Genomic DNA, 15,408 nt, shown 5'->3' with positions numbered 1-15,408 from the left:
CATGCCCCCCCCCCCCACACTCCCTACTGTTCCATTCTTTTTTCTAGTCCCTTTCCCACGACCCTGTTCCCCGCTTTGTCGCACGCCAGAACTACCTGTAATAATCCTTTTTGTCTAGTTTTAGTAAGAGTTTTATAGCACTTGCAATACAAACATGCCATATAAGCGAAGAAGATTACAAATGTTACTAAAGAGTATTATACAAACATAATGAATAGGACAGTTAAGGGTGATATATGTTTGATAGGAACTGGGAGTAAACCAAACCAGAGCACATGCCAACGAACCACAAATTCTTTTAAAAAGCAGTGTTCACATATCATTCAACTTATCAACTCTGTTAGGTAGGTTCGAAGTAAGAATGGTGCGAAAAAATGCAGGAACAAAAGGAGGAATATGTGATTTTAAGTTAAAAGATTTCGAGAAAAAAATATAGCTGAGAAAAGAAAGCTTTTCTTGAAGTTTTAGACCAACTGGCAGTGTTTATGAGATGGCTTCTGAATAAAGGCTCTAATGTCTGTTGTTTCTTTTTGTTTGTTTATTATTACCACATATAGCATGCGAAATATGCGGGAACGAAAAAGTGAAAATAGTTATAAATAACAAATAAAGTGAAATGTTTGTTTACACTTCATGTTGTGAAAAGAGAAGTGATCAGAGCTGGCTTCTACAGCCAATTACATCAGAAATAATACTGAGGAACGGTGATAATGGAACAAGAAAATATTCGCATGCAGTATTTTATATCGTTTAGTTGAGTACATACATAGCTGATAGTTGCAATTTAAAATTAGCACTCCCATAAACATACACACACAGACAGACACATACACACAGACACACAAACACATACACAGACACATTCAGACACACACACATTCACACACACATACATACATAAACAAAAAGTATACGTACGAGCACTCTTATTCTTTCCATCTCTCTCTCTCTCTATCTCTCGCCCCCCCCCCTCTCTCTCCCACTCTCTTAATTTCTTTCTCTCTGACATTTATTCCACGTTTCTCCCCTCTTCTTCTCTTTCTCTCTCTCCCTCTCCCCCATCTTTTTCTCCCCCTCCCCTCTCTCTCCCCCTTCCTCTCTCTCCTGAGCTTTCTCTTCTTTCCTCCCTCCTCACCCCTCTCTTTTTCCTCTCTCTCTAGCCCTCAGCCTGTGTTTTGATATCTTTGCGTTTGTTTATCTGCTTGTCTGTCTGCCTTTCTGCTTGTCTCTATTTTGTCCTGCTTTATTCGTTATTGGTCCCACTTGATAAAACCTACATTAAAATAATTGTGCTGTAAGGAATCAGAAACTGAGTCAAGATAGAGAAATACATGGAAGAAAAATGCTAAGAACTGAGAACGGAGTATAATTTGGAAGTATAAAAGAAACAATGTAAATAGAAAAATGAACAAAATGACAGACGTGAAAAAGAGAACCGCTTTTGATTGAAAGAAAATAAGATATGACGAAGGAGAGAAATAAAGAGAGGGACAGACAGAGAGAGAGATAGAGATAGATAGAGAGAGAAAGAGAGAGAGAGAGAGAGAGAGAGAGAGAGAGAAAGGGAGAGAGAGAAAGAAAGACAGAGAGAGAGAAAGAGAAAGAAAGAGACAAAGAGAGAAAGAGAGAGAGGGAGGGGGAGATAGATAGATAGATAGATAGATAGATAGATAGATAGATAGATAGATAGATAGAGAGAGAACGAGAGAGAGAGAGTGAGACAGAGAAAGAGAGAGAAAGAGAGAGAGAACGAGAGAGAGAGAGAGAGAGAGCAGGGAGCAAACGGTACAATTCCAAAAGTCAACTCGATAGCGTGACAAATTACAATTTACTACAGGTTCTTTTGTCCGACGAAGTGTTGAAATACACTGTGTTGTATCATATTGGAAAAATTTTCCACACCCATGTGAATGATTATGATCTAATAATTGGCAAGCTGATTTAACGCTTCCTGTTCGGGTTAAACCAAACTGTGCAGTTTGCGCACTCCGCAGAAAGACGCCATAAAATATCTTCTCCTTTTGGGAACCAACATCACGTTCTTTGCGTGCACGGCCAAGATGCTGACCTTATACCTTGCACCACATTATCCTGCCGCTTCACGAGATTCCAAGGGATCAGGACTGCGTAACGTGTGGTCAAATCAACATTAGCGTAATGTCTCCCCCGATGACCACTTCGCTGCCACATGCACGCAAGGAACGGCCCCAGGTCGCTAACCAACATTTGAGCGTGACCAAGAAATTGTGCCACGACACGATGGAATCAGGTGCTCGTCAAACTAATGAAATCGAAGAAACAGCCATTTCCCCATCCGATTTGGCGTTTTATCAAATTTTGGGTTTTTGGTTCAACACCATTTTTGTCTACTCCAAAATAGTTTCTGCCTGGTCTTTACAGCAAAAAAACCCACACAACTTAGATGTAATGGTTTAGTTTCCAAGGACTCTCAGCTATTGAAGTCACCAAACTTTGACGGACATTTTCTTGCTTATATTTACTCTGGAACCAGGTGACCCTTACTTCCTTCAATTGCATACATCTCAACTTCTATTCAAGATAGATGTGTATTTGTTAATTGTAAGCAAGGCAAATAAACCATCTTGAAGATGAAACCAATAACTTCAAATTCCAAACAAATTAACGAGCGCCTGATTCCACCGTGTCGTGACACAAATTATTCCTGGGTTTGCTCCAATTCAGAAACGCTCGTATTGAGTGGAGCTCTGAGCCCGGTGACTCCAGGGTCTGTCTACAATAGTACACCCATGTCATTAGAGATTTTAAGAACTGTATTATGTCTCATTTGGTGTTTAAGATCTTTTTAGGAAGGCAGAAGGCTTTAGTACCTCGCAACTTTCATGGCTTAAGCCTTGGACCTGAATCTCCTATGCCGGAAAATACTAGAGGAGGACAGTGAATGGGATGTACAAAAAGTACGCTTTTTTCACAATCTTTTACCCTTCTGATTCCACACATAGTTGGGTGTTATAACGATTCTTTGTAGCCCGTAGTAGGAAGAGAAAAATGATATTATACCGTTAAATGGTATTGTTTTGTCATAGACTAATACACGTAATATGCAGACTTTGTATTCAATTCAAGACGCCCTCCCCTCCCTAGAATGCTCCGAATTTATTGCTGTACTCTTTCATTAAATTTACTATAGCTTCACTATTCTGTTGTGAGGAAAGAAATTTTCTTATGAAAATATAATCACAATCTTCAGAAGGATACGTGGAACGTGGACAACATTTTTGGAATTTTTTTCAAGCTAAATGGCACTATTTCAGTTATGTAGGCCACTTTATGGCGCGATATCAATGTGTATTCCTGATATTCAAGATTTTGACTTTACATGTGCGCTTCTCTACAAAAGATCAATCTTTTCATCGTATGTTTATGTTACGTACAGGTGACTAAATACTTGCTCCACGACTCCAAAGCTAAATTTGCATCTCCAAAAATGATTGTAGGGTTAAGGAACGCCCCTCTCTCAGGAAAAAATCATCCTAAACAATCCTCATACATTCTTACAGATGTCCACACCGACGGGGATGAAACTTGTTTTTTTCTTCTAAAATAGAAGTTTTGTTATAACAATTGTTGGTATTATTAATTTCTGTTAAAGATGAGCATCTCCCTTACAAAGGACGAAAAACATAATAGAAGTCTGTATAGATTTTTCTGAAGATATGTTTTTTTTTGTGCCCCAGATGAGGTTTGACTCATCTTCTAACATATATTGTTTGACCCAGAGCACTCCTGGCGAATACTGCTTTGCTAAATATTTTTGAAAGGAGACAATTGATCCACAATTACTGAATGAGTCAAACTTGTACTTCTGAAATGCCATTTTCATACTCATTTGTTATGCATTTGATCCGAGGTTTCAAAGAGCTCCTTTCAAAACGGAACTGGGACATCTCCTTTCGCTGTTAGAAGAATGGTTACAAAAGATTGTATATATGGTTCTTGACCTGGTTCGAAAGTAGGCTCTGCGCGCTAAACTATTTTATATCACCTCTAACAGACTCAAAAACCTACAATAAGCGAAAAAAAATCCCCAACAAAACAAAACATTCTTTATTTTCTGGGTAGCATTCAGCGCTACTTTACAGGCAGTCGGTTGCTTCAAAACTGTAACAATATTCTACTGTCTTAAATGAAAACTCATTCCCACATGAGTGAAGACAGAAAACTTGGTGTCAAGTTCATCCCAAGGGCACAACGTCGGTTTTTGACTGGTATTTGAACCCAAAACATTAGAGTTGTCAATCTTGCAGAATCGTCACTACACTACCACCGCCTAAAAATAAAGCTCTTCCTTTACTCTGAACAGTAAATTAATGAGCCTATGTATTGAAAACGACTCCAAATGACTCTCTCTTCTTCAATCTTCAGGTCACTACCCTAGAATTATTGCAAAGTTGTATCTGCCCAGTGCCCGGTTTTGAGAAGTTTGACGTAAAACATTTAGAGTTTTTTACAACATGTCAAACTTTTTCGAATGCAATTCTTTGAATATCTTGATAACGACTCCGAAAAATCGAACGATTTTGATAGAGCAGATATACCTGTTGGTTTCTGACGTCAGGATCTTAATAACTCAAAATGGCCATAATGTCAGATAGAACACTGTAATTCTAAGGTAAGGAGGTACTAAGAGGTCCAAAAAACAGTGTAATGTACTGTGTACCATATCCTACATATGCACACAGTCTCTGAGCAAACACCATGTCATGGGTTACTCTGATTTGACATTTACATATCGTTAAACCAGTGAAACTTTCATCATCCAAGACCGACAGCACCCATTCTTAAAAGAATAGTTGTACACTGATAAAAGAAATCATATTACTGGCGTATATGACATAGCAGTTAGGTGTCCCACGCAGAAACACGTGAGTTAGGTTTGCATGTGGCGAGAATCTTTATTGAGTATTTTAGTCTTTTTGTTGGTATCTTTCCCAGTCAAGGTTGGGCCCTGCCAGGCAGAGCCGAAGCCCATCGCCTAAATGATCTAACTTGTGTCGATAGGGGCTTAAAACATGAACAATTTAAATAAAATAATACAAAAAATAACAACTAAACTAAAAACGCATAAAAATAATGAAAACAAAGCCATTCGCACCACCCTCCAAATGAAACAAATCGATCCAGAAATAATGATGTAATCAAAGCACAAAAAGACAGTACAAAAGGTAAAAACCACCATTAGCGAAGACAAAAATAATATGGTCAACAAGTTGAACAAAATTCACAGTCTCTTAAAGAATATTCGTCAACTTAACATCCATACACCGGTTTAAAAAGATAGTTCGTTCAAAGAAATAATCGCCTTGCCTTTTATTGGTAAAAGTGAATTTCGACCCCCTGTTTTATAAATAACTAACTGGATCCCCTTTCAATGAAAGGAATAATCGATGCATTAACATCAACAAAAAGTCATTGGCCTACTATATTTTTACAATCTATTGGAATGGAGTAATACATCTTGAGAGATCTAAAAAATAAGAAGGTCTAGATCTATACTCGAAAAACAAAATGAACTTCACGAAATATCACTTCCGACACTTCCGTTGTGAAGGACAGCTACGTAGATTTGTTTCGTTTCTCAGTTGAATAATCACAAAAGCCAAAGAAAAACGGCAACTTTTTGTCAAATATATTTTTTTTAAATTCAGGAAATGAATGAATTAAAAATCGAGCTCTGTCATAGGGACCTATCTATCTTTTTGCAGGCACTTGCTAACTTTCAACTCTGCAGCTGTCGTGGTTTTCTGGGAAAAGTGACACGTGTGTTTCCAAGTTGCCAAATATAGTAATAAAAATAATAATAATAATAATAATAATAATAATAATAATAATAATAATAATGATAATAATAATAATAATAATATAATGATAATAATATTATAAATTATAGATTGACTCTCTATTCCTCTATATTATAGCTGGGTTTCCCGTTCGATGAACGAACTCAAAAGAATTGATCATCGAGTCATTGTGGGATCAGTGCACGCACTCTTTGTGAACGGAAGCCTCTCTTGTTTACAATGGCGTCTTAGAAGACGGACTTTCCCAAGATTAGATCTAAATGAAACTAATGAAAAACTGAAAATCAAACTACAGTGACTTTAGGCTCCTCAATAAAACTGTGCACCCTTTAAATGATTCTGAACCAGTATGAATTTTTTTCAAATTCGAAAGTTAAGTGGTTCGGAAGTTTTAGGCGGCCAAAGGGAAGTTTAAAAGCGACTTCCGTGAATTACGCCACAGTGACTCAAACAAAGGCTCGCAGAGAGAGGGAGACCCTGGATAGGTGTACTGTTTCAAGAAATTCAAATGGAGGGCAATAGTCCACTTTTCCAGTTTATTCATACATTTTGTTCTCGAACATTCCGTGAACAATCATGCTCACATTGTAGGTCTGAACACAGTTTTCTCCATCAGAGGAAATCTGGAAACAGAATTAATGCTATTCAACATTCTTGCTGGATTAACACTACACCAGCAGACGCTAATATTAAAATTTTGAGAGGTATTGATTATAATATCGGTAGTTTTATTATAAACTAGCGGCTTTTAACTTCTGAAAGTTTTTTCCTTTCGCCTTCATTCAATTAAGTTGAGCACTTGCATACGACAAGAATTTGCTTTGCTTTCAGTTTTTGACGTTTTGTTCTTTTTTTTCTTTCTGACTTTTTTCCATCTTTCACTTTCTTATAATTCTTCTTTTTTCCATTTGTCTCTTTACTTCTTTTCAGTACTGAAAAATACAGAGTGAATGGAAAAAAGTGTTTTACAAGTGCAATGGTTACTAATATATATTATATTATCTAATGTCACTACAACTTTATAAAACTCCAAAAGAAAAAAAAAGGAGCAAGGCATTAAAAGAAGGCAGGCATAATAATATTGTTCTATCTACGGCAGAATTGAAGTGAAGTGAAAAACCTCTAAACTATGTTATTTGAATTCAAACTTCGCAGAACACTACTTGAAGTGAAAGTGGACGAGTGGCCCGAAACTGGACAGATATGAAGATGGGATGGTGCTGGATACAAGGGACATACCGCGTAGATCTCTCCCCCCATTCTGAAGGGAAGTCCAGGGAGCTGCGTTTCATTGGTATGGTAGTTGTATGATAGGGACGTTACAACACACGAAAAGGAACACGAAGAACGATTTTCTCATCGTTATGACGATAAACAACAAAAGGAAACAAATACTCAAAAGAACATCAAAGAATTGAACTTTCAAATAAATTTTAACATTACTAAGACTTTTGTACATAAAAACAAAGAGGGTCACTGAACCCCCCCCCCTCCCCCCACCTAGAAATAAGTTCATATACACAAATCCACACACAAATCCACACACACATATCTCTCTCTCTATCTATCTATCTCTCTATCTATCTATCTATCTATCTCTCTATCTATCTATCTATCTATCTATCTATCTATCTATCTATCTATCTATCTATCTATCTATCTATCTATCTATCTATCTATCTATCTATCTATCTATACAACACACAAAAACACTTACGATCGTACACAAATCATTTTGAAGTATTTATACGGGAAGATCAAAGGTCTGACCATAGTCATTCGCTCTTATCTTGTGCATTGTTTGTGGCTGCATTCGGCGAGAATGTATTCTGAACTAATACGAAAGTGGACTCAATCTCGCTGAATATTTCTAAACCCACCCCTCCCCCTTTCATGACCCCCATTCCTAATCAACGACTCGAACCCATTATAGATTTGGAAAACGAACATTTTGGCTGTGGCTATATAGGAGTGTACGGACACCACGCTCTTAGCGGACTTTGTCAGGACGTTTTGGAGACAAAGGGGTTTAAAAGCCGCTGAAAGTACAATCCACTTTAGCTTTCAGACAACTGTGTGGTCTATCAACTTCAAACAGATAGCAAATAATACATTACACAGAAACATACCATCACATTAACCAACACTGAGTCCAACAAGTGTTCCGATCAACCCTTTTAAAAAATTATTCGGCAATACGATTCCTATTCCTGTCGTTTTGATTGATCTTTGACCATGATGTTAAAGTGTTTTCGAAGTCTCTGCCAGAGGAAAAACATTAATGAGTGTTTTAAAAAATCTGTTTTCTTTTTGGCATTGTTGCATGGGCATCTGCTTATAAGCAAACAGCGAGCAAAAGGGATGAATTCAATTGTGTCCAGTAACTGAGTGTGCATAGTTTAAAGTTAGAGACAAGAGGTAAAATGGCACTCACATTAACTTTGAGGCGCCTAAAATGGTACGTAGCCTCGAAGAAGAACTCGCTTAAAAAGAATGCTCCGACTTTAAATGGGTAATCTAGAGCCGAAGCAAACCACTAAGTAGTAAATGATCTTGGACAAAACCGAAAATAGTACAATACTTTAATAAGAATGCGGAGCACATCCGTTTGTACCAGAAATCATAGAACGATTTATAGGACCGATACACCAAACAAATATTTAACAGTCGTGTTCATGCATTTATGAGACGAAAACAGCGATCAGTATATCAAATATGCAAACAAAGCAACAAGGGCTTATTTTTATCCTCTTCATTGCTGCGCCTTCCACATGGAACGGATCGAGTGCATCGATTTTTCCGGTATGGCACCATGTAACAGTTACATAATCTTATTTTCTTTTAGGGAAATTCCGGGACTGAGAGGATGATAACATTATGCAAACAATTACCACGAATGTGAAAACAGGCGCTGTGAGTTATATTACTGTTCCTTTATTAGTCCGAGACAAACGAAAGATATTTGAAGAGGAAGGCTAAAAGTGATTTTGGAGGGAGTGTGGATATAATATTAATTCAGTGTTGAATTGAGACATATTTTATCTGAGATGCCAGAATCAGCTTTCAATAATTCTTTTTAAAAATGTAGGTGCTTTTTATGCCATCATCGACACAAATTCGAAAATTTAGAAGGCGGGCTTCCGACCCTGCCTTTCAGAGCCAATCCAAGCCGAGAGGGATACAACACCCCTGCAGGAAGACCAGGGCTGGTGGGGCACCTGATGTCTATTTTGGCTATTACAAGGCCTAGAGTGCCCATATTTGCTGTGGGGCATCGTGTGTTATTGGGGATTTTAAATCAATAGTTCAAAAAGTATATTGTGAATTGGTTGCTATGGAAACGGCGGCCATATTGAATTTTGTATACCTTTTTCAATCCCATTTTGTTCCCTTATTTATTAACCGATACCCTTCTAATTTGGTATGCCAACAGTAAATATGTAGTTCTTAAATTTACCTGGTTGAAATTTTGATATATGCTTTAGTTTTTATTTTATGACACTTACAATTGGGATGTTGCAAAAAAGTGAAAAAAATGGAAAATTCATATTTTCTAAACCCATAAATCAAAAACTAATTCATTAATCAAAAATTTAACAAACCAAAATTTAGAACTAGGTATTGCTGGTATTCTGTGAAAGTTACATTGAAATTGAAAAAGAAACAGAGTAGAAAAATGGTATAATGTATGAAAAAATAGAATTGTGAGAAAACAGTCGATAAAGGTAAGAAAAGGCTAGAAAACATGTGCTGTCGCAGAAAAACCTGACAAAAAAACACAGCTTTAGGGTGTTGCAAGGCTTACATACGTTTCTAGATATTGTTCAGGAAATGTCCAGGAACTGTAATATATAATAAACCTAATTCGCAAAATTTGACCCCAAAACACAATTTCTAGGTGCCCCACCAGCCCTTATACGTTATCTCCCCAACTCAAAAGAATGATAACGTAGGTTACAACATCACCAGGTAAACACCTGACAACGACAGCAATAACTACAACAATAAAATTAACATAGAATTCTGCAAAGATAAAAAAAGAAACAAAACAAAACAGAACAAAACAAAAGACCCAAACCCTCAAAACCCAAGCAACAATTAAAGAGAATTTCAAGAACAATGTTAACAAAATTTGGTATAGAAATCCCAGCTGCCTAATACTTAATCTTTGCTCTTCTTTAAAGTGAGCACACGACTAGGAGCGGCTCTTCACCAGAACAAAGAAGTGCTTCTTTCTTAACACCAGATTCTATCAGCCCTCTACCGCTCCCATTTATTAATAGCCTGGATTTCCGTCGATGATTTGAGAAGGATTTGTCGTATTTTTTCAAGGATCGTTGTTATAATGACCGTTCTAATTGATTTAATATAGACTTTCATTCGAAGTTCAACTTTAGTAGGTTTGAAAGTAGCCAGTATGTTTAAATGTGATTAGGAATAAGCTATTTTAATTTCGTATGACATTGTATTCGCAGAGAAGCGTTTGGACTCGACCGCCATAGAAAACTTATCAGTGTCACAAATTTTTGCTTCTATAACAGTAGGCCCTAAGTTTTAGTTATTATTGAATGGACAAAACATGATTTGGTATACAAGAGTAACATGCGTCTCTCTCCCATACTCTTTAAAATAATCAAAGTTGCTTTGCTTATGATAATTTTTCAAGAGTACGCCAGTGGGTTTTATGATATAGATGTCCTTGGTTTGAATCTTAAAAGGAGCCTTTTTGAACACTGTAGAGATTTCAAACTCCCACCCCCCCCCCCCTCAGACTTAGCTTTGCCCTATCGGAAATGGACGTTGAATTCGAAGTCTCCTCCTTTTAGAATAGACATACCTTCATAAAGTTGAAAGTGGTGTTACACCCGAACCACACTATATCATTATTATTCTTCTGCACCCCACCCCTTCCAATACAAAACCCACAAAATACCCCTGTTGAAAAGCGTTGCGTTAGGTGGCTTCGCGGACAATTTGTTTGCCTCTGACGTCACATGAATAACTGAGTGGATTGGCGGTTTTTTTCTACTTCAATGCCAGTACAGTATGGATTAGAATCTCGTAACCCTCAACGTTCCAAATACGGTTTGGAAACTTTAGACATTTACCCAAAGAAGTTAAATATAATACTAGGGTTCGTGACAGTGACGTCACCCACGTAAACGAATGGGGGCTTCGTGCGCCCTCTATGGGATGCTGGGAGTTTATGGCAAGAATAGCATGCAGGTGAGTACTTTTACAGCCTTACGTGAAGACGTCTAGACGGTTTTGAGAGGAAATCTACAAGTTTGCACTGAAATGTGTGTGTGTGTGTGGGGGGGGGGGGGGGAACAGTGTTTGAAATACTAAAGCTCGTAGGGAGCGGGGTGTGGGCTTAGATTGTTCATGTAAATGATGTTGTGCCGGCAACGCCGTTGAGGGCTAGAAGTCTCCCCTGTCTGACACACGTGGCGTCCCTACCGCGTACTCTAGTACTATAACCTCTTTGCCATTTACCAGATATCGGGGAACAGCCTGATATTAATAAACTCAAACACACCCTTAGAATGATAGGGCTCGAACTCCAATGTCCATGGTTTTGAGGAAAACAACATGGAATTCAGAGATGTACACTTTTATCGCTAGATTTTAGTACACTTTATTTGTTGAGCGTCAAATTGATTTTAAAAAAGCAAAACAGGCCAGATTGTCTTGAGCCTTTGACACAGTGTGCGTGCCATCTGCGCTAGTAATATGTACGAGCGTAGTATGTAACTCAGTTCTCGCAAAAAGTGGATAAAGGATAAAGGGTGCGAAGACTCAAACTTACAGTTTTGCCTCTCGGTCTAACCTAAGTTTGTTGATTTGTTCCCAGGTTCTTGTAGATCGTTAGCTTATTGATGTGTTTCTTTTTAGACGAATAATTTAATTCGTCGCACCTTACCCAACAAAAAACCCCAACAACAACAAACAAACAAAACAAACCCCAGCCAATCATGAATTCATGTTCTACTACAGTCGGACCTACTCTAACGGTCATCTGTACAGACACAAATCCGTACAAATAACCACCCCCTGCTTTTTATGTAACAATGACATTCTCCGGGACGCCTGCCTGTCAAAGACAACCACTTTTCTCCTCGAAAATGGGAGGAGGCTTCTTGGACAATTATGGCTGTATTTACCTTAGAAACTGAAAGCAGTTTTGAACTGTAATACACTGCTCATGACAACAGTATGGGGAAACGATTCAAAGCAGGTTCACTACTGAAGCAGAATGTAAGTACCAGAAATGAACATAACTGACACATACAATATTTCTTGTCCGTACAATAGAATACAATGGTGGCACTCATAGATTGGTCATTAGGTGAAGTGGCAGACAGGAAGCACTATGACGTTACGCCGGAAGTGCTAAATGTCTCACTTACGTCACTTACGTTTGCCAGGTGTGAGGGCCTGGAGTTGTCGAACTTTGTACTGGGCTGGTGGGAGGAAAACTGGAGAAGTGTGGAGCGGTTTCGTGTCACCGACCGAGCTAGACGAGCAAACTTGCTGAGACCTGGACACAGATGGGAGTAAGTGCATATCATTGATAAAGATCGTAAGTGTTTTAGTTTTGGTAAGAATTTTACGCATGGCACTTGCAACACAAGTAGGTAATTTAAGAGCTGAAGAATAGAGGTGTTAAAAAGAGCAACAGGCAAAGAAAAGAAGGAGGAGAGATACGGACCGTTGATGTTTCACGGGAAAGAAGAAACAAACCACACAAGAGACACACACTGGAAATGTTTGACGTTCCTTCAGGCAAAATATATGATATCATCATGGGAGCGGGTTGCTTTGATCCTGCCTGACAGGGCCAACCACCACAGACAGAGATACTCGATGAAATAACATCCCCTCGAGGGAGTATAAATCACGTGTCTTCTGCGAGCAACGACCCAGAGCCGCATCATTACAACACAGACTCAGCTCACAAAAATGTACTTTAAATCAACTAAGATAACTCGGTGTAGACTTGAATCAATTTTCAAAGTTTGGTAATGTGCAACATGTCGATGTACATGATAAAAAACAAAAATGTTTATAATGTTCTTAATAGGAGTTGAAAAAATGTAGCTTCCTCTTACGCCCTAATCGACAAAGTTTAGATAGGTCAAACCCAGGCTGAGGGGATTCAACATCCCAGCAAAAAAACCTAGATACTCGATAAAAATTTCTTCTCACTTGGGAATCAAATTGGAGTCTCCTGCGTGCGACAGCGAACCATCTAACCGCTACACCACAGACGCTGGTGAATTAATTTCATAAGTTTGCAAATCTATTGCATATCAATAAACAAGAAAATGTTTATAATGTTCTCAAGAACATTTTGTTGTATTCTGGTGCTTTTGTAATAGGTCAAAGCGCTGCTGTATTGCGAAATGCTAGGCGATGGGCTCATATTCCTGAATAGTGAACCTTGCCGTTCCTCTCGGTCACTGGCAATAAACACACACATAAAATGAGACAAAGAAAGCAGTAAAAACCCAAGTGGCTGGTCTTCTTATAAAACGTTTGCAGTCCCCTGACAGTAAAACAAAACAATACACATTTGACAAATATTCTCGTGTTATGAAGCTAAAAGAACCCCGGCCGACTAAATCATGAGGAAGCGTATTAAGAGATAGAAATCTAGTATTTTTGACGGCATTATTTAAGCCAGAGACAGAAACAGAGACAGAGAGTCATGCTGGGGAGAAACAGAGACATATATATATATATAAAGATAGGCAGATAGATAGATAGATAGATGATAGATAAATACGCAGAAGGAAAGAGGGATGGAAAAAAAGAGAGAGAAATGATGAAAGAAAAAGAGAGAAGGACCAGAGAGTGACAGGGAGAGAGAGAGAGAGAGGGGGGGGGTAGAGGAGGCAAAGAGCAGGGGATGAGCGAAGGAAAAGAATAGACTACAATACAGTAAAGCAATCGAAGGAAAGCTACGTAAAACGAACCTTTTCCGGCCTCGTCGTCGATTGGCTGTTTGAGAGCCGTGATGTCCTTGAAGGTGCACAGAAAAAGGACCACTTGGTCCTTCTCGTTCTTGATGGGCGCCACGTGCAACAGCAGCCATAGTGGTGTACCTGGAGGACAGAGTAGAACAGCAATCCTTAGTTGTTTGTCTTTTTAGACTTGGGAAAACATGAAATGAACCTAATCATTAGCTTGTGTTAGTTCAGTGCCCAGGTTAACATAATTATGTTGTTTCGAAGATGAGTTCCTCGCTGTGTGATATATCCAATTGAGTCAATTAAAAAACCACAAAAAAACTAAAGCAAAACAAAACAAAACAACAAAACAAAACAAAAAGCAACAATAAAAAGCACCAACACAAAAAACTCCTCTCCTTATTTTCTTCGCTTTCATCTATCAGGGATAGTCGTCTACTGGTTTCTCAACCTGCAGTGAAACTGATTATTAGTGTATCTGTCCTCTTTGTCTACTTCGTGGGGCCCATTGAAAACGCTAAGCTTTTTGTATCTTTTACTTCACAGGATAAACGATTTCAGTTTGAAGAGCTCTTCTGTGTGAACATTAAAAGATGCCGACAGAGCCCTTAGCTTTGTATGATGAGGATGGTATTAAAATCCTATTTATTTTTCATCAGTTCAAATGTACAAGTTCTTGTGAACTCATAGACTTATAATACAATTACCCAGTCTGTGTAGTCTGACGTAGTTCCGGTTCACAATGACGTTCACTATTAGATTCTATTTGGAAACAACCACGGGACAAGTGGGATAGGTTGCATAGGCAGTCGAATATATTGAGCCAACTGTCTTGACCTTCATTTTTACGCCCTTGGGGCGCACCAGCGCAACACAGTTTTTATAATGAGCAAATAAAGGTGGCCATGACAGTGTTCGTTCTTGGGTATAATAATTCATGTCTATGGGTGAACCCGATTTGTTTTCTTTCCTGGCCGTTCCAGTGTTAGTGTCATTTCGTGCGGAAGGATTTCCAGCGTAACAGTCACGCACATGAGGATTACTTTGCACGCAAACGTGTGTGTGTGTGTGTGTGTGTGTGTGTGTGTGTGTGTGTGTGTGTGTGCATGAGTGTGTGTGTGCGCGCGTGTGTGTGTGTGTGCGTGTGTTAATGAGTTTGTGTCTGAGTGTGATAATGTTGCAAGAAATGTGGAGGAGAGGGAATGGGAAAGGAAACAAATGTTTATACATTATCTATGAGAAAATTACAAAAAGCTGGAGTGTGTGTGTGTGTGTGTGTGTGTGTGTGTGTGTGTGTGTGTGTGTGTGTGTGTGTGTGTGTACGTGCGTGAGTGCACGCGCGCGCGCGCGCGCGCGCGCGCGTGTGTGTGTGTGTGTGTGTGTGTGTGTATGTGTGTGTGTGTGTGCGTGTGTTTGATAACGAACAGACAGACAGACAGACTGACAAACAAACAGAATGATCGACGAACAGAGAAGAGAAAGAATCCTGGAGAAAACGTTTGTTTTAATCCTAGGACATTTTTACGCTGATCTCGAGAAGGGTTTGGAAGATACGGAATTGATAGCTGTTCGACGAGTGTTTACATTTCTCCATC

At 38.7% G+C, this 15,408-nt stretch overlaps 1 protein-coding gene across 1 annotated transcript in view; it reads right to left on the bottom strand.

The window, feature by feature from the left end:
* LOC101860035 (potassium voltage-gated channel subfamily H member 1) overlaps nucleotides 1–13,987 on the bottom strand; it is a gene marked incomplete at its 5' end in the record, with an annotated part of 60,392 nt that extends 46,405 nt beyond the window's left edge. Inside the window, 2 exons of the mRNA XM_005104415.3 lie at nucleotides 12,260–12,381; nucleotides 13,820–13,987. Coding sequence (XP_005104472.2) covers nucleotides 12,260–12,381; nucleotides 13,820–13,987 — 290 coding nt within the window. The remainder of the gene's footprint in view (nucleotides 1–12,259; nucleotides 12,382–13,819) is intronic.
* Between the last annotated feature and the right edge of the window lie 1,421 nt (nucleotides 13,988–15,408).

This window comes from Aplysia californica, unplaced genomic scaffold, assembly GCF_000002075.1.
Source record: "Aplysia californica isolate F4 #8 unplaced genomic scaffold, AplCal3.0 scaffold00419, whole genome shotgun sequence".
NCBI lineage: Eukaryota > Metazoa > Mollusca > Gastropoda > Aplysiida > Aplysiidae > Aplysia > Aplysia californica.
The sequence above is the reverse complement of the archived record's forward strand: the minus strand, read 5'-3'. Positions and strand labels throughout refer to the sequence as shown.